Source organism: Gopherus flavomarginatus, chromosome 23 (assembly GCF_025201925.1).
Source record: "Gopherus flavomarginatus isolate rGopFla2 chromosome 23, rGopFla2.mat.asm, whole genome shotgun sequence".
NCBI lineage: Eukaryota > Metazoa > Chordata > Testudines > Testudinidae > Gopherus > Gopherus flavomarginatus.
The window spans coordinates 9,133,926-9,153,694 of NC_066639.1; the positions used below are offsets into that span (position 1 = coordinate 9,133,926).

The 19,769-nt window shown below is 48.5% G+C and overlaps 1 protein-coding gene across 18 annotated transcripts in view; it reads left to right on the forward strand.

The window, feature by feature from the left end:
* Nucleotides 1–19,322, forward strand: part of LOC127039388 (zinc finger protein 436-like) — a 191,683-nt gene extending 172,361 nt beyond the window's left edge. For 4 of the 18 annotated variants that reach the window (XM_050933069.1, XM_050933055.1, XM_050933058.1 and 1 more), the window contains 2 exons: nt 17,836–17,952; nt 18,323–19,322. In XM_050933069.1, coding sequence (XP_050789026.1) covers nt 17,836–17,952; nt 18,323–19,278 — 1,073 coding nt within the window. In that variant the 3' untranslated portion in view covers nt 19,279–19,322. Of the gene's footprint in view, nt 1–2,710; nt 2,979–6,165; nt 6,590–13,799; nt 13,927–15,117; nt 15,140–15,347; nt 15,389–15,437; nt 15,459–17,359; nt 17,381–17,835; nt 17,953–18,322 lie in introns of those variants that run through there. The other 14 variants (XM_050933056.1, XM_050933060.1, XM_050933065.1 and 11 more) reach the window with 13 other exon arrangements.
* Nucleotides 19,323–19,769: the final 447 nt, after the last annotated feature.

The following is a 19,769-nucleotide window of genomic DNA, read 5'->3' on the forward strand; positions in this document are numbered from 1 at the left end:
TTTGTTGTTTTACCCCCACCTTTTCCTGATGCCGCTCTCTCCTTAACTTGCTTCGGTTATTTCACTTCCAGTTTGTAAATAGGATCTAAGAATTGCAACGCTGAATAAGAGATAAACAAACAGAACCATTTGAATGTTGGCCCATAGCTGGTAGAACTGTACCTAGTGATGGTCGGCTGTAATGATCGGGTTCCCTATAGCATTTTCTGGCTGGGCGAATAAAGCAGTGTCAAAGAGCCAAATGAGCGCTTTTAGGGTGAAAGGGCTCGTCAAGTGTTTGCTCTCTAAGGAACATGTCACCGGCCAGGGCTTGCAGTCGTTCAGGAGAGGTGCGCTGAGTTGTATTTAGGAATCTCAAAATAAGAGGTTAAGATGGTTGGTTTGCAATATCCATTGAAATCTTGCAAACAATTATACAAAAGGACCCTACTGCTGTTAAAATAATATGGTATTAATACTAATTCAAAACTGACATTAAAATTAGGAGAGAAATGCATGAGAAAGGAACTAACACCTATGTCCCATTTCTTAATGCCTAAAATTTTGACACTCCCTCACACACCATCTTTTTTTAAAAGCGATGCACAGCACACAGTCAAGTTAATGAATGAAAGCACACCCATTATTCACTGCTTTGTGTTGCATGAGCATCTGATTAAACACTTAATAACTCTACCGCTGTAAGTGGAAATGCATCAATCCAGCTTAGCTCCAAGGTGTTTAGATGAGAATGAAAAGTTTCTAAATTAAAAACATGGCAGAATGGTTAATGGGGAAAATACACTGAAATGCCTCTACCCAGTCCTGTTGACTTCTCCTAAACCCTCCATGAGTTCTGGCCTCTTGGTCAACTTGGCTCCCAGTCTCACATCAACTGTGCCCTCTCCCAGCCTAACCCATTTTTACTGCTATTCTTCATCCTCCTCATCCAGGCAGGGGGTTGGTGCAGCAGCCCCTAAGGTACCTGCATTAATCACAGTCTCTCAAACTGGGGCTGTTTAGATTTCAAGGAACGATTTATCCGAGTTACAGACTCTGGGAGGTGGGAGAGAGGAGAGGCTGAGAGGGCGTTTGTTCTTAGAGCCATGTTCAACCCTGGTAGGCTCCATGTTACCTCGTCCTCCACCTTCCTCCATGTGTCTCTGCTCATGTGTCAGTGTGTCACCTTCTGATCATAATGCCACTAGCCTCAGGAGAGCACCGAGACAAGAGCTGCATCACAAGAGGGTTATGGTACTGAGAGAAAAATACATCACAGGGACGGAGTAATTATCCTGAAATGAAATATTCCAGTCTAGGAAGTGAAAGAATTCAAGTACTTTATTACTTAAAATTATGTTTGAAATGATTAGATTTTTATGAATAAATTGCAGCAAATACTGATTTCACTGTACACAGAGGAAAAAAATTTTGTATAAGTAATATACAGAAATGCTTCTGGAAAAAGTTGAGTGTGATTTAAGGATATTTACACTGTATATTTTGCATGTGACATTGACAATTTCTCTTTGAACAGTCATATGATTTGGCTTTTGGAATCTCAGCAGTTACTATAATTAAAATAATTGTTGTCTGTGGACTCCCATAACTTCCCACAACTCTGAACATTGAAATTGTAAACATTGGAAAAAGGGCTTAAAAATTTTTATCACTATCTATTGAAATTACGAGAAAGAAATAGACAAAATGAATTTTGTCAAACCCACTTAACCGCAATTGCAATATGTTAGGGGATGGACATTCACAACTAAGGCACCCAACCTTAATTCTGCCCCGTAGTGATGTTAGGAAATCACCATAGGGCTATGAATTAGGCATTTTAGTGTATAAAGTTCCAGGTTACAAATGGGTATGATCTAAAGACACATGAGATCTTTTCCTCAGGATATCACCGTCACTGGGTTGTTTCTCTTGTTGGTAATTCCCAGAAATGAACAGATTATTAACGTTTTGTCAGTTATGAAGTGGCCATTTCAGATTGCTGGGCAGTGTCTGTTGTTTGGTACTAGGGGCCAGGTCCTTGGAGAGATGGAACCTTGGTTTCATTTTAACTTCTCCATGCTCAGCAGCTTCTGGAATTTGGTTCAAAGTATTTACATGTTTCCCTGCCCTGGTGTTAAAAGTGCTGCTTTAGAAAGTGGGGAAGGGCAGGAACTGACTGCAGGATCAGTAGCTGAGTCTCTTAGATAGTTATAGCTCATCGGAAGGAGGACGGGGATCGGTGGGTGTCTGTGGCTTTAATAATAAACACACAAATATCATTGCTCTTAGTGAATTTTCATCTTCTAATTCCCATAACCCACTAATTATCCCTGGCTACCCCCGGCCGTCTAGGGAGGGAGAACTAGTAAACTCCTGTGGCCCATGTAGGACCTAAGGCACAAGGATCTTTCCGTGGCTGACTCAAAATCACCCAGAGTGAAATTCACTTCACTGGATAAATCCCTAGTTGCTGAGCTCTGCAGAGGGGTGGTAAGGTGAATTCCATCCCCCATTCTTGAGCATGGACCCCCTTCCAATTCTCACCCTGATCTCAGACACTACCCCAATCTTCCCCTGCAGTGATGGACCCACTTGATGCTACCAGAGTCATGTGCCATGGGATCTAGAGAGGACAGAGGCCCAGCTCCAGAACTGCTCCCCCTTCCCACAGTCCCCAAGCTGTGCTAGAGTTGCCCTGACTTTCCGATCTGCAGATGGGTCCAGCTGTACCCAGGCCGTGCACCCACCACACACAAACTGTCACAACAAACATGCCAGGATTGGGAAAGACCATCTAGGGCTGGCTGCAGTCTCCCTTTGCTGCTGTGAGGGGAATGGGGTGGTCCCTCATATAGGATCCAAACATACCCAGGGGCAGAAGGGAAATGTTGTTTCTTCCAGGAGTTTGAAATGTTTGGTTTAGAGTCCTGAGCTCTGTCTTCCTGTTTGTCTCCTTCTGCCACTTTCAGATCTCTTGGAGAGACAAGGTGGGTGAGGTAATTTTTTTAGAACTAATTAAAAATACCTCTTTGCTATCCTGGCACCAACATGGGTACAACAACTTTCCCCTTTGTACCCCCTCCGCATCTCACCTCCCCCTCAGCTGAGACTCTCCCGTGTGATAGGAAAATAAGGGTTCAGTCCTGTAACTGGATTGGGTCTTGCCAGCACTAACAGGAGTGAAAGCCTCTGTGCATTAATGACAGCAGCAGCTCTGGGACTGGACACATAGGGAGAAGAGATGGGAGTGAGCAGGTTATGTTTGTGCCAGGTGTGAGTTACTCATGTGGGAATTCTGCACCATTGCGTATGCGCAGAATTCACGTCCAGCGCAGAATTTTTTTTTTTTTGGCATGAAGAAGATACGTTCTGCCTGAGAAGTGCTACAGTTCTGCCTTTCACCCACCAGAGGCCCTTGTGGCACCAGAACAAGCAGCATTCAGCTGGGTTCATCTTGGTGGTGATTTGTGGCCCCGAGCTCTACCCCAAATGAGAAGAGAGTTATTGGGTGGAACTTGGGAGAGTCCTGAGACATGGCTGCCTCGGGGGGTGGGGACAGCGTGGTCATTCTCTACTTGCAAGAGGGTGTGAAAAGGGCAAAGGAGGAGCAAGTGTCCCCTATGGAGACTGCCCAGCCCCCGGTTAACCAGTCCCAGATGCTTCTTCCCCCACCATACCCCAAACCTCTTCACCCCTCCAACCATCAGTTGCCAGTTTTCCCTCGCTGCTAGCCCTTCCTGACCGGCAGAGACCCTCTAAGCCAGTACTGTGTCAGGGCTCAACTTTCTGGCTGAGTCCTCTGAGCACTTTCTTCCTCTCTTGGGGTACCATGCCACAGGGGCCCCACAAATCTACATTGCTTAGGCTTTGGCTTCAACCTCAGGTAGGGCTCAGGGCCCTGGACTTCAGCCCCATGCACTGGTATTTAAGCTTTCTGCCCTGGGCCTCAGTGAGTCTAATACTGGCCTTGCTTGGCGCCCGCCCTGAAACCTGCTAGTGACCCTAGCGGGCCCAGGACCCCTAGTTGAGAACCACTGCCTTACCCTATGAATCACAGCAATGTTCAGGTTACTGCCAGTCGTAGAATCATAGAATATCAGGGCTGGAAGGAACCTCAGGAGGTCATCTAGTCCAACCCCATGCTCAGAGCAGGACCAATCCTCAACTAAATCATCCCAACCAGGGCTTTGTCACGCCTGACCTTGTCCCAAAGGACCAGTCACGTACTGAGGTCAGTTGAATCTTAGATCTCACAGCAAAGACAATACTTGTAGCCAGTCCTGTAATAACCTGTATTAAGACTTATTTAAAAGGAAACGAGAGTTGTTTACGAAGTTAAAACCAGGTAATTCTATAGATGGAGACAAGTTATAGTCTTAAATTTCAAAAGGTAATAGGAGCTTCTATAATAAGGAAGCCCTATATCTTCCTTAGGACTAACCCAGGCTAATCAGCTGGGGATCTCTTGCTTATGCCTAGAATTTTTGCCCCCCTGAGTCCAAGCAGCATACGGATAAACAGTTCCTTCTGTATGGGGTTTTTTATCCCCTTCCTGCCATGTGCTCTGATCTGCAAACTGAGCTAATGGGAAGTCAAGAGCACAACAACAGTCTTTTGTCGTCTTTAACATCCCATAATAGTCTCTCCGGTGTTGATGAACCTTTCCTGCCAGGCAGGATGTAATGCATTCGGTTGCCAGTCAGCACTTCACCTAGGTAAAGTCTCTGTCCTGTCTGGTGATTTACAGAGCCACAGAGGCTCACAATGCAACTAGTCAGATATTAACCCAGTCAGCAACTCACAAGCATTCCATGAAGTGTAAACACATTCTTATAATCCTAGTCCCTAATACTAACACGGGTGAGTCAGACTGATTCCAGCTATGTGTTTGTCCCTGTTCAATGAAGACATGGGGGCTTTTGCAAGAGCTAACACCTCATCTGCCAGTGTCACAGGCAGGATGGGCAGGGATGGTGTCTCTAGCCTCTGTTTGCCAGAAGCGGGGAATGGGTGACGGGGTGGATCATTTGATGATTACCTGTTCTGTTCATTCCCTCTGAAGCACCTGGCATTGACCACTGAGCTAGATGGACCATTGGTCTGAGGCAGTGGGCAGCTCTGACATTCTCATGTTCACAGTCTCTGTCAGGAGTATCTATTCATTTGGACTCACTGTGGGGCCACAGAAAGAAACAAGATGTGCTGAGGCAAGAAGGCCCAGTCTCAGAGCCCCAGGGCTCATGCTTCCCAAAAGCTAAAACTAGGCTCAGCCCATGAAAGGGGCACTGCCAGGAGAGACTGTATAAAGGCTGGAGCATCAAACAGCTTTGTAAACCTGAGAGAGCTGCCTTGGGAACAGTGACAGAGAGAATTCCCCAGAGTGACTCGTTTGATTCTGCTCTTCTCTGGCCTTTGGTTCATAGAATTATAGAACTGGAAGGGACCTCAAGAGGTCATCTAGGCCAGTCCCGTGCACTCAAGGCAGGACTCAATATTATCTAGACAATCCCTGACAGGTGTTTGTCCAACCTGCTATTAAATATCCCCAGTGATGGAGATTCCACAACCTCCCTAGACAATATATTCCAGTGCTTAACCACTCTGACATTTAGGAAGCTTTTTTCCTAATCTCTCTCCTAAACTGCCCTTGCTGTAATTTAAGTCCATTGCTTCTTGTCCTATCCTCAGCGATTAAGAAGAACAATTTTTCTCTGGCATCCTTGTAACAACCTTTTATTTACTTGAAAACTGTGATCATGTCCCCTCTGAGTCTTCTCCAGACTAAACAAACCCAGTTTTTTCAATCTTCCCTCATTGGCCATGTTTTCTAGACCTTTATTCATTTTTGTTACTCTTCTCTGGACTTTCTCCATTTTGCCCACATCTTTCCTGAAATGTGGCCCCCAGAACTGGAAACGCTACTCCAGTTGAGATCTAATCATTGCAGAGTAGAGCGGCAGAATTACTTCTCGTATCTTGTTTACAATACTCCTGCTAATACATCCCCAATTGATACTTACTGTTGCAAAAAAAGCGTAACTCTGTTGACTCATATTCTGCTTCTAATCCACTATTATCCCCAGATCCGTTTCCACAGCACTCCTTCCTTGGCAGTTATTTCCTATTTTGTATGATTGTTCCTTCCTAAGCAGTGTACTTTGCATTTGTCATTACTGAATTTCATCCTATTTACCTCAGACCATTTCTCCAGTTTGAATTTTGATGATTTTGAATTTCAGTTCTATCCTCCAAAGTCCTTGGAACCCCTCCCAGCTTGGTATCGCCCGCAAACTTGAGAAGTGTAACAGAGAGACTCTGCTACTGGGAGGGTTTCACCATGTGTCAGAGGGTTACACCCTGGTAGGAGGGGGCTAGATCTGTACTGGAATAAGGTCACTCTGTGCTTCCCAATGTGGCAGAACCTAGAATGTCCATTAGCAGGGAAAATCCTGGGGGGAATCGACATGTGGAAAGGACAGAAACCCTGTGTGAATGCTCTCACATTGCCCTTCTCACCCTGGCAGGCTACAGAATAACGTCCACGTTTTGCTCCAGATCATCCCATCCTCCCAGGGGGAAGGCAATGGTTGCAATGGAACTGGCTCAGGTAAGGGATTCTCAGGGAGCTGGTGGTGGGTTCTGCTTTTAGGGAGAGAAGCAGTAAATGTATGGGAGGGTGGGAGCCAGTGATGAGCTGCCAAAATATTAACAACAGGTTCCTTCCTCCTCACCTCACAAGGGGCTCATGCCCCCCCCGGGGGTCATGCCCCATCCAACCCCCCGTGTTCCTTGACACACACCCTGGGTACCTCTGACCTATCCCCCCCTTCCCTGTCCCCTGACTGCCCCCTGCCGCCCCATCAAACCCCTCCTCTCATTCTTGATGCCCCCTCAGAACCTCTGCCCCATCCAACCACCCCTTCTCTCTGTCCCTGACTGCCCCCCACCACCTCATCCAACCCCTGCTCCTTCCTGACTGCCCCCTGGGACACTTGCCCCCATTCAATTCCCTTGTTCCCTGCCCTCTGACCGCCCTGACCCCTATCCACGTGCCCACAACCCACCAAACACCCCCTTCCTGCTCCCTGCCCCCTTACCACACTGCCTGGGGCCAGGACTGGGACCGCTCTCCTGGGACCGCGACTGGCGCCGCAGGACCCAACTCCCCAAGCTGGGCTGGAGCCGCTCGGCCGGGACCGGTGCTGCGGGGCCTGAGCTGGGCCAGGTCAGAGCCGCTCGGCCAGGACCAGCCCGAGCCAGGGGTGCTTAGACGGGACCCGGCTGGGGCGCTCGGCTGGAACCAGACTGAGCCACGCGTGCCGTTCCCCCACACCCCCGGCCTGGGTTACCTGCCTGCTGCTTCTTTCAGGCTTCCCGCGAACATTTGATTCGCGGGAAGCAGGGGAAGGGGAGGAGAAGGAGGGTGGAGCATTCAGAGGAGGGGGGGTGTGAGGTGGGGCCGGGGGCCGGGTGGGCAACTGCCTGAGCCTTTGTTAAATTTAAAAGCTTTTTTAGAACCAGTTGTCCTGGAACAACCTGTTCTAAAAAGTCTTCTAAATTTAACAACCAGTTCATGCTAACCGGCTGGAGCTCACCACTGATGGGATCTGCTAGAGGTGGTGGGAGGCAGGAAATATCTTGGGTGGAGAAAGAGAGGGGAAAGGATGTGACTCATAGACTTATAGGTCAGAAGGGACCAATATGATCATATAGTCTGACCTCCTGCACAAGGCAGGCCACAGAACCCCACCCATCCAATTTTATAACAACCCCTAACCCAGGACAAACCTGCTGAGAATTGTGTACTCCAGGGTGTGATGGGTTGTCACCCCAGGGTGCAGTCTGGGGGGCTTCTGGGAACCGCTGTGCTCTCTAACCCTCAAGCTGGGCTGGCCCTTCTCACACTGCTTTGCTAGAGATTCAGCCAGCCTTTCCAGGTCCTGTTATCACTCAACTCGACAGCAGGTGGCGCCATGCAGCCAAGTAAGCTACCTGAGTGCTTTACCTAAGCCACTCAAGGAGAGAGAGAGAAGACAACAGCCAATTTCCCAGCGATAAGTGTTAGCAAACAGATCAAAGCAGATTACTTAGCAAATAACCAAAAGCTCAAACCAAGCCTAACATGCTAGATGGATAGAATTTGAATTAGCAGTTTCTCACCCTGACTGATGATACAAGCAGTCCACCAAGTTTCCATACACAAGCTAGAAATCCCTTTGCACTGGGATGAATACTTCCTCCAGTTTAATCTTTGTTCCTCAGGTGTTTCCAGGAGTTCTCTTGTGCAGGGAATGAGGCCTTGAGCTGATGTCACACCCCACCTTATGTAGCTTTTCCATATGACAGGAACCCTTTGTTCTAAACTCAGTTCCCAGTCCAGTTTGTGGAAAAATACAGGTACCAAAATGAAGTTGATTGTCATGTGGTCTGGTCATATGCCCTAGCATGCCCTGCTGAGTCACAGTAGCCATGACTCCTATGCTGGCTGAAACGTTTACAGGAGGGCTAAGCTCTTCCACAGTCCATTGTCTTTATTGATGAGCCATGAACACTGTCTGGCTTCGTCATTGTTGTACCTGAAAGGCTCCTTGTGGCTGTTAACCCAGTGTAAGCACATTTGAAAGACAGATACAGAGTCAATATCCATAACTTCAGCTACAAACATGATCCGTGCACACAGGTAGGATAATCATATTCAGTAAATCATAACTTTTCCAGTGACACCACACATGACTCATTTTGTACAAAATGAGTCATGTCCTAATCATATTATAATCCTGCCACTATGTTGAATATAGGCTGTAGTGTCAGATAGGTTCTAATTTCAAGGCACAGGCTTTGGGAATGAAACTTCCCCTCTTTGTGGAACAGGAAATAACCCTCCAGCCAGGGCTGGGACAACTTCCCAGACTCCCAGTGCTGAAACCTGAACTTCCTGACACTTCGTTAGTTACCCCCACCCCCAGTCTTTGTGGCAACTGCAAACTTTATCGGTGATGATTTTATATTCTCTTCCAGGTCATTGATAAGAATGTTAAATAGCACAGGGCCAAGATCCAATCCTTGCGGGAACCGCTAGAAAGAAATCCACTCGACCATGGTTCCCTATTTAAAATCCCAGTTTTTAATCTATTTAATGTATGCCATGTGTATTTTGTATCTTTCTAGTCAAAATATTGTGCTGAACCAACTCATGTGCCTACATATATTACATCAGGACTATTAGCTGCAAGTAAACTTTTGATCTCATCCAATAAGGATATCTAGTTAGTTTGATAGGATCTCTTGTGTCTAAACCTTTTTAATGGGTACTAATTATATTACTCTCCTTTCTTTCTTAATGAAATCCAGTATCGGCTGCTCCAATCTCTTGCCCAGTATCGATTTCAGACTGACACACTTGTAATTAGCTGCGTCATCTCTTTTATACTTTTTAAATATTGGCACAGCATTAGCTTTATTCCAGCCTTCTGGAATTTCCCACGTGTTCCAAGTCCTAATTAAAATCAACATTTAACAGTCCACCATGCTCCTCCAGCAGGTCTTTCAAAACTCTAGTTATCTGGACCATTGTTAGGATTAATTTTGTCCTTTTAAAAACTTCCTTCTTATTTTCATTGGTTGATCATTGATTTCTGATAGCTTCCCTTGCCAACTTTCTACAATTCTGACCTTCTAACTTCTATTCTTTACTATTGAGTTCCCCTTTCTTCCATATATTTTATTTGGAGAGTGTTGGGATTCCAACCAGGGAGCTACCAGCAGGCTCCAGAGACAGCCCCATCTCCTATATTAAGCTCTGACTAGTAGCTATGTGATAAATGTGATGACCCTGCTTCCATCTGTCAGACGTGACTCTTAGCCAGCCAGAGAAACAGAGGTTTATTTGATGACAGGAACAGGGTCTAAAACAGAGCTTGTAGATACAGCGAACCGGACCCCTTGGCTGGGTCCATTCTGGGGGGCAGTGAGCCAGACTCCCAGCTCTGTCTTCCACCCTTGACCCCAGCCAGCTCCAGACTAACAACCCCTCCCAGCCCCTCCTCTCTGCCAGCCCCTTTCCCGGGCCAGGAGGTCACCTGATTCCTTTGTCTCCAACACCTTCAGCTGATACCTTTGCAGAGGAGGGGCCCAGGCCATTAGTTGCTAGGAGACAGAGTGTCAGGCATTTAGGTGCACTGGCCCTTTGCTCTGCCAGATACTTAAGAACTGCCATGGGGACACTGAGGCACCAACACAGTACTCAGAGAAACCATTAAGAACTTTCCCAGTTCGTCACATCTCTCCCCCCTTCGAGACCGAACTGAGCGAGGTCACTCCAGCCAGTGACCTGGGGAAGTTCGAACCCACCAAGGTTCCCATGGATGCCCCAGCATTTCTCCCATCTTTTGGTGTGAGTTACACCAGGACAGTCCAGTTTCACGCCCTCCCTTAGGTTGGGTGTGCTTGATGGCACTTGCAGACCGCATGTGGGAAGGTTTATGCAGCCCATACCCTTTGCCACCCCAGTACTCCTGGGTTTAAGCTGGGATTGGGTCTTTTCCCAGCCCTTTGGTTTGTGATTTGGGCTCCCTTGGTTAAGAGCCCCCATTCTGGGCTTTGCCAGCTCTGGGCTTGGGCAGCCGCTTCCCACTTTGTGGCCCAGACACAACACCTTTGCCGTCCCCCCTTGCACTTTTCAGCTTTTACTGTTAGTCCCACCTCCTTGAGGCAGCCCAGCCCCCTCTTCACCTGGGACACCTGTTCCTTCCAGGTCTAGCTAAAGATGTACGTTATTAGTGTCTGCCAGGGCCAAGTTCTTCATTCCTTTTAGCTTGTCTAGAGTCTTCCCAGGCCTAGGCATGGGGTCGGCATTAGACACTGTGATGGCTTTAAGCTTCTGATAGCCCCCATAAAACCAGATCATTCTGTCTCGCTTGGGGATGAGCCCCACGGGTGAGGCCCACGGGCTGTAAAATGGCTGGATCCCATCTAAAGCCAGCCATGTCCCTGACCTCTCTCTCCAGGTTCTGGGCTGCTTTCCCAGTGACTTTGAACGGAGAACACCTGATGGGGAGATTGTCTCCCACCTCAGGGAAGAGATCCCCCCGGAGGTCTTCCCCCTTTTTTATCCAATCCTCCCTCTTCAGGTTCAGGGGTCCCATCACTCTCCTCCCATCCAGCAGCTCGAAAGGGAAGAACCCTGTGGATTCCTGGGGCACCACCAGCTGTCTCCCGATTCCCCCCAGTTCTACTTCCCCTTGGGGAACCCATTTCCGGTACAGGAATCCCTTCTCCTGCAGGACTCTGTCCCTGCAGCCTTCCCCAAGGGGGGTTGCAGCGCTGTGCCCAGCAAGTTTTTTCAGCTTCTCCAAGGAGAGATCCTTCTGCAGCTCGGTCTTGGATTTAACAGCTGGGGCAGGGAGTGGGACCTGCTCCCTCTCACTGTCTGGGCCTGGGGTTACAGCCCCCCTGAGCCCTGTCCCTGGTAGCTCCCTCCCTGCTGTGTAATTACTTCCCAGCAGCACGTCTGGACCAGGCAAACCTGTTTGGCAGCTGACCTGCCCTGCCCAGGTGTCCCCCCACTCAGCTAGGATCTCAGCTCCCCCCGTGCTCAGCGCTGCCCTTGCTGTCCCAGTGGGGGCAGGCAGGGAGCTCTCTGCTCTGGTCACAGCATCAGAGCCAGCGTGAGCCCCCTCTCCGGTGTGCAGGGGGGCGGGGAGCATCTCTCCCTCCCACTCAGCCCCAGGGGCTGGTTATAGGTAGGCAGGTATTCTGAGCCCAGCAGCTCCTCCCCCCTGCCATCCAGGTCATTTGCATTTTCACTGACCATTTTCATCCTAGCCAATTGGTTTCCTGGATTTGAATTCAAACCCTCGGCCGTTACAGGAGCGGGGCCTGGATCCTGTCCCATGGGAGACAGTCACCCCCCAACAGGGCCTCCAAGCCGATATCCTGGAGAACCCCAACTACCAGCCAGCCCAACCCCTTCTGGGTCTGCTCAGGGATCTGGGCCGTAGGCAGGGCGAGGGGCTTCACCCCAGGGATCTTTACCCAGGTCCCACAGTCCCTTAGCATCTGGGGCTGCACCACCACAGTTCTCTTTGTTCCAGGGTTTCGCCCCTGCAGGCGTGTTTTTCCACTGACCCCTGGACAGCCCCCTATGTCTCTCTGCTTCACCATTACCAGTCCATGCTGCTGCTGCTTTTTCTGCAGCTTTTTTTTGGGCTCTTGCTCTCTTTCACGGTCCTTTCGCTCTCTTGGACTCTGCTTCCATCCCATCCATCTTCAATTTTCTGATGGGGAACCTAATCGTGAAGACCCTCGTCTGATTGGGGACCAGACTCCCGGGGATGCCTGACTGATGCTCCAGCTGCTCTCAGATTCTCTCGTAGCCCCATCTGGGCCAGGAATCTGCTCCTCAGAGCGGTCCTTTTTCTCCAACTGCACGATTAACTGTACCTTGGTGAATTTCCCCATGCGTAACCCTTTCTTTGTGCACAGGATCACAAGGTCCTTCTTAAGGAGATGGTGATAGGCCATCACTTCACCGTTCCCAAGTGGCTCAGGACTCACAGGCCTGTGTGCTCTTGGCTCCCCCATGGTTTCCGGGAAGAACCCCTGGTGTGCCAGCCCTTCTCGTGATTACCACCTCTTTGCCAGGGTTGAGCTGCAGACTCCTCCGCCCCTGGGACTGCTCCTGCAATCCCCAGGGGAACCCTGCTACTGCAAAATCCTTCTCTCTCCCAGGGTTGAGTGGCAAGCTCCTCCGCCCCTGAGACTGCTCGCTGCAGTCCTCAGGGGGACCCCGTTATTCGAACAGTCCTTCTCGCTGGTCACACACTCCCAGAGGTTAACTGCCTCCTGAAACCATCCCTCTCTGAGCCTTCAGCACGCCTGGTCCTCATTATCCCTCCTTTGTTTTACTGCTCCCCAGTCACTTACTGCAAGTAGCGCCATTCACGGGGTGCAGTACATCCCACCTCTGCCACAAGTTGTCACGGAGTCCCCGGGCGATGCTCTGGAACTGTTCCTCACCAAGCCAGTCAGGACTTTGGGGAGCCTCCTCTCCCTTGGAGCAGACTTGTTCAGGGCAAGAAGCTCACACAGCTTCACCTCCTGGGTCTCTCCTTGGAGCATTCAGCATTCTCTGCCCCTCCGTGTGCTTCCCACAGCGAGTCCACCCCAGCGGGCTCCTGGGGAAGCCACCGGGTTCTGGACCCCCACTTTGCAGTCAGAAGTGACTCTCAGCCAGCCAGTAAAACAGAGGTTTATTTGATGACAGGAACAGGGTCTAAAACAGAGCTTGTAGATACAGCGAACCAGACCCCTTGGCTGGGTCCATTCTTGGGGGCAGTGAGCCAGACCCCCAGGTCTGCCCTCCACCCTTGACCCCAGCCAGCTCCAGACTAACAACCCCTCCCAGCCCCTCCTCTCTGTCCAGCCCGTTTCCCGGGCCAGGAGGTCACCTGATTCCTTTGTCTCCAATACCTTCAGCCAGCACCTTTGCAGAGAAGGGGCCCAGGCCATCAGTTGCTAGGAGACAGAGTGTCAGGCATTTAGGTGCACTGGCCCTTTGCTCTGCCAGATACTTAAGAACTGCCATGGGGACACTGAGGCACCAACACAGTACTCAGAGAAACCATTAAGAACTTTCCCGGTTCGTCACAGGAGACACAAAGGTTCTCTCTTCCTCCTGGCTGCTCTAGGCAAGGTGGGGTGGGACTCTGTGAACACGTGCCTCCTGGAGCTTCTATTTCCCTGGTGCTGCTGTTCCGTGAATAGTGGGGTTGTGAGTGGGGCAGCAGGTCCTGAGTGTTGGACTCTTTCTTTTTCAGGATCCGGTGACTTTTGAGGAGGTGTCTGTGTATTTCACTAGGGAGGAATGGGCTCTTCTGGACCCTGTTCAGAGAGCCCTCTACAGGGAAGTCATGCAGGAGAACTATGAGACGGTGACCTCGCTGGGTAAGGAGTCCTGTCCCCTGGGTTATTAGAAGCTGTGGGGTCTCTAAAGAACCTGAGCAGTAATAACTTTATACCTTTATTCATCATCCAAGTTTTGACAAGTTTCTTTGCCCCCCTTTTTTTCCTTATCTCCCATACACTAGCAGGCAGCAGGGAGGGAGGAGGTAATGAGAGTCGAGGAGGGAACACAAGAAGCTCCCAAGGCGCCAGGAGGTGGTGCCGGCTGCGAGTAATGGGAAGAAGCAGGGGAGTGTGGAGGAAGGGCACCCAGGAAGTGGGCTGGGTGGGTCGTTGGGAGGGAGGAGAGGTTTGGGGATCTAGAGCTGTGGGGGATCCCAGACCTTTAACCCTGAATCCCTACCCAAACCTCAGGTAAATCCTAGACTTCAGCATAACCACTCTCGCAAAGCCTCAACTTAATATAAGGCCCTGAACTGTAGCAAGCTTAGGCTACGTTTACTAAATAGTATCACTAAATCGACCACGGCTAGATCGATCTCAGCGTCAGTCCCGGCTGTAGTGTCGACCTGCCCTTAATAACCCATTTCTTTATGCTCACCTCTTTGCCTCCACGAATGTTCCAAGCTAATAAGCAATACTCTGATCATGACATCTTACCTCTAGCAAGTATAAAATTGCCCAGAAGATGTGACACTAGCTCATAGATCTTGACCCTGCCCTGATTTTACGAAGAGTGAGAGTTTGGAGAGAGTCTTATCCCCCCTCTCCCCATCTACAGCAGCCACAAGCTGTCTTCCCTCTAGGCTCCTTGGATCTTTGAGCCTGTCCCTCCTGAGGTTGCGTAGCCCAGTTCTTGTTTCTTACTTTCTCCTTTTCCAGAAGAATTAGAGGCTGTTGCTCCTGAATGTTTAGCGTTTAATTGCCCAGCCTTCTCCTCACACTGCGGGAGTTTAATTCTTCCTCCCATTTCACCTGAGTCACTAGATTTCCTAATTCCCAAAATGTGCTTTTGCAATGTCACAGGTCGGGGTACCTAAGCCTTTGACCTGCCTCCATGGTCTGCTCAAGGAATGGCCCCTCAGGTATCAGACCTCTAGCCAGCCCCCTCTATGGATAGGGACCCACATGCCTCTCCTTTTTGACCAGTGTGTGGGGATTGCAGCTTGTCCTCCACTGTTTTTGCTGGACTAACGTCCAGTTCCTGTGCTTTGCTTTCTCTCCAGGGGCTGTGAACAGTGTGTCTGAGATAGAGGTGGGACTTTGGGTGATACTTGTATGATGCCAATACACACCTCAGTTTCCTGCTGTGATTGGTATTGCTATGATTATAAAGAGCAGGAGACGTGAGGTGTTTTGTTACGTAGCTGTCATGGGGTAATATGAATGGGTCATTTAGGACTCGCTGGGAGTAACCTACATCAATCTAATACCCAACAGAGGCAAGAGAATGACTGTCACCCAGGGCTTCCCAGAGGATTCAGGAGACCTGAGGTCTTCGGTGGTGTGTCCCTCTTATCCGCTCTGACACCGCAGAGCATTTTCCTCGTGTCCCCCTTACCAGCTGGAAGGAGGTTACTAGTGGAGTTCCTCAAGGATCAGTTTTGGGACCAATCTTATTTAACCTTTTTATTACTGACCTTGGCACAAAAAGTGGGAATGTGCTAATAAAGTTTGCGGATGACACGAAGCTGGGGGGTATTGCTAACACGGAGAAGGACCAGGATATCATACAGGAAGATCTGGATGACCTTGTAAACTGGAGTAATAGTAATAGGATGAAATTTAATAGTGAAAAGTGCAAGGTCATGCACTTAGGGATTAATAATAAGAAGATTAGATATACATTGGGGACGCATCAGTTGGAAGCAAGAGAGGAGGAGAAGGACCTTGGGGTATTGGTAGATCACAGGATGACTATGAGCCTCCAATGTGATATGGCCGTTAAAAAAGCTAATGCGGTTTTAGGATGCATCAGGTGAGGTATTTCTAGCAAAGATAAGAAGGTGTTAGTACCGTTATATAAGGCACTGGTGAGACCCCACCTGGAATACTGTGTGCAGTTCTGGTCTCCCATGTTTAAGAAGGATGAATTCAAACTGGAACAGGTTCAGAGACGGGCTACTAGAATGATCCGAGGAATGGAAAACCTGTCATATGAAAGGAGACTCAAAGAGCTTGGCTTGTTTAGTCTAGCCAAAAGAAGGCTGAGGGGGATATGATTGCTCTTTATAAATATATCAGAGGGATTAATATTAGGGAGGGAGAGGAATTATTTAAGCTTAGTACCAATGTAGACACAAGAACAAATGGGTATAAACTGGACACTAGGAAGTTTAGACTTGAAATTAGACGAAGGTTTCTAACCATTAGAGGAGTGAAGTTCTGGAACAGCCTTCCAAGGGGAGTAGTGGGGGCAAAAGACATATCTGGCTTTAAGATTAAGCTTGATAAGTTTATGGAAGGGATGGTATGATGGGATAGCCTAATTTTGGCAATCAATCTTTGATTATCAGCAGATAAGTATGCCCAGTGGTCGATGATGGGATGTTGGATGGGATTGGATCTGAGTTACTGCAGAGAATTCTTTCCTGAGTGCTGGCTGATGAGTCTTGCCCACATGCTCAGGGTTTAGCTGATCGCCATATTTGGGGTCGGGAAGGAATTTTCCTCTGGGGCAGATTGGTAGAGGCCCTGGAGGTTTTTCGCCTTCCTCTGCAGCGTGAGGCATGGGTCACTTGCTGGTGGATTCTCTGCAGCTTGAGGTCTTCAAACCACAATTTGAAGACTTCAATAACTCAGGCATAGGTTAGGGGTTTGTTATAGAAGTGGATGGATAGGGTTCTGTGGCCTGCTTTGTGCAGGGGGTTGGACTAGATGATCACATTGGTCCCTTCTGACCCTAGAATCTATGAATCTATGAGCTCTGATGCTGCAGAGCATTTGCCCTGTTTCCATGTTCCACGTTCCTGTTCCCCCTCCTGTTTGACTCAGTTTATATAGTAATATTCTCAGCTATACCTTTGCTTAACCAATCATTGTACTGAAATTTAATTAACCAGTCCTAACACATTGAAACATAATTCTCTAACCAACTGTATCCCACTACCTAATTAACTTACACCTAGCAAAATTAATTATACAGCAGACAAAAACAATTAGAGAACCAGACTGATTAACATTGTAAAGCGGTGGCCATAAAGATAAAAGAATACAAAAATGAGAGTTTCACAACCACAAGCATTGAGTAGTGATTTCTTGCCAAACCAGGCTGCTATCAAACTAAGTTTTCTTTAACCATCTTAAGATCTGTTTCTTTATCTGGTAGTGCTGGGCACTGTCAGGACAGGATCATCTTCCTAACAGCCCAATAGCACCTTATTTCAGTGTGACTGGTTTGGGATGTGAGGATGTGACCCTTTGCTTCCCAGCTTATGGCTGCCCCTGCTGCTTAGCCAAAGGCCTTAGCCTAAGGACAAGGCCTCAGACTGTCACGGTAAGAGAAGGCCCTTACAAATACAGACAGTGATTTTGATTCTTTGTTTTCATACTCCTGTAAGTAGCTAAGTGATAAAAATACCCCTAAGTTCTTAAACTATAGGGTTTACAGGCAGACCTGAATATCGCTATTTTAACAGTGGGTTCTGTCTCTTATCCCATTCTGTGCCTGTCTTGTGTATTTAGATTGTAAATTCTTCAGGGCATGGGCCATCTACTATTCCGTGTTTGTACTTGTCCTAGCACAATGGGGACCCACTGTTAGTTGCTCCTTAGCACTAATGTAATGAATATGATTTATAATCATAATAACTCTCCTGCCTCTTTGAGCCAAGGAAGCTAGCCTTGGGATGTTACTGCTTAACAATGAGCTGGAGGTTAAAACCATGGACTATTCTTTGTGACGAGTATCCCACAAATTCTACTGACCTCCCTGGTTTTCTTTGCCTGCAGTAGGGTTTCCAGTTTCCAAACCTGATATGATCTCCCAGGTGGAACGAGGGGAAGAGCCGTGGGTCCCAGACCTCCAGGGCTCTGAGAAAGAAGTGCTTCCAAGAGCTGCTTGCACAGGTGAGGACTTGGTTAAGCCAACTCAACAACTGTGTGGGAATGCAGGAAACATTTGGGATGCCCTACAAAGACCCTGTGAGCTCTCCCAGTTCAGGATTGTTCCCTGCAGATGTGGAATCATTATGGCAGATGTCACTCATGGCTTCCCTCCTATTCTGACTGACAACTGGCAGCAGGTCGCTCCGCGAACTCACTTTCCTCTGAGTGTTCTCGTGAGATGCAGACCAAAACTGATCCCTTCCTCTCTCCTCTGGGGAAGGTTTTGGGGAAAATCAGCTCCTGATAGGTTTGACCTCTCCCACACACATTTTGGATTGTTCATCCCTTTTTTCCATTCCTCTCTCTGAGATTTTCTTTCTTTCCGGTGCAGGTAGTGACCTGTGTCTGGATTCTCTCTGTCTCCCATCAGGTGATGAGATGGTGAGTGAGAATGAGGAGGAGAAACCCCGTCAGGAAGATGCTGAGCGAAGAGAAGCACATGGAATGTTATCAGGAAGATCCAAAGAGAATGTTTCCAGGAGTTGTGCACTCCCAGAAAAAACAGAAGCCTGTGAGACTCAGGGGAGGCCAGAGGGAAACTTGAGTAGCCTCTCAGACCTTATAAGAAGAGGCAGAATCAACTTGGAAGAGACACGCTACAGGTGCCATGAGTGTGGGAAAAGCTTCAATTGGAGCTCTACCCTTGTCAGACATCGCAGAATCCACACAGGAGAGATGCCTTACACGTGCTCTGAGTGTGGAAAAAACTTTAGTTGGCGCTCAGACCTTATCAAACATCAGAGAATCCACACGGGAGAGACACCTTATACGTGCTCTGAGTGCGGGAAAAGCTTTAGTCGGAGCTCACACCTTATCACACATCAGAGAATCCACACAGGAGAGAAGCCCTACACATGCTCAGAGTGCGGGAAAAGCTTCAGTCAGCGCTCACATCTTATCACACATCAGAGAATCCACACAGGAGAGAAGCCCTACACGTGCTCAGAGTGCAGGAAAAGCTTCAGTCGGCGCTCAGACCTTATCAAACATCAGAGAATCCACACGGGAGAGACGCCCTACACATGCTCAGAGTGCGGGAAAAGCTTCAATCAGAGCTCACATCTTATCACACATCAGCGAATCCACACAGGAGAGAAGCCCTACACTTGCTCAGAGTGCGGGAAAAGCTTCAGTCAGCGCTCAGACCTTATCAAACATCAGAGAATCCACATGGGAGAGACGCCCTACACATGCTCTGAGTGCGGGCAAAGCTTCAATCAGCGCTCAAGGCTCATTAGACATCAGAAAATGCACAGAAGAGAGAATTGTAATAAATCCCTTGACTAGTGTTGGCAAAAACGAATTTTTTTAAAAAAAATCACATTAGCTAATTCGCACATAGTGATTTTTGCATCGTCTTCACCGTGGTGTCTCAGCTCCACCAGATAAGATGCCGCCTTCTGCCTTTTGCAGCTCATCCTTCTTTGGGGTCAGTCCTATGATCTTTTCTATCAACTCCTTTCCTTTTGAGTCATAGGAGTGTGTATCCCTCCAGCTAGGAATGTTCCTGAGTTCCAAGTTGGGGAGAGAGGTTTGATCCCAACAAGCTACACTGAGGCAAAAACTACCTGTGCCTTCCATCCACTAGGAATGTACATGGCGTTAGCTGCTCAAGTTAGTGATCTTGGTGTAAAAAGTTGTAGTGCAGATGCAGCCCAGGTGCAGTGGTTGGCATTAGCTTTCCCCTTGACCTGACCTAAACTCCATCACTTTTCCTAGTCTAAACTAACCCTGAGCATCATGGTTATCCTGTTCCCCCATTTCAAAGCAATTCTTAG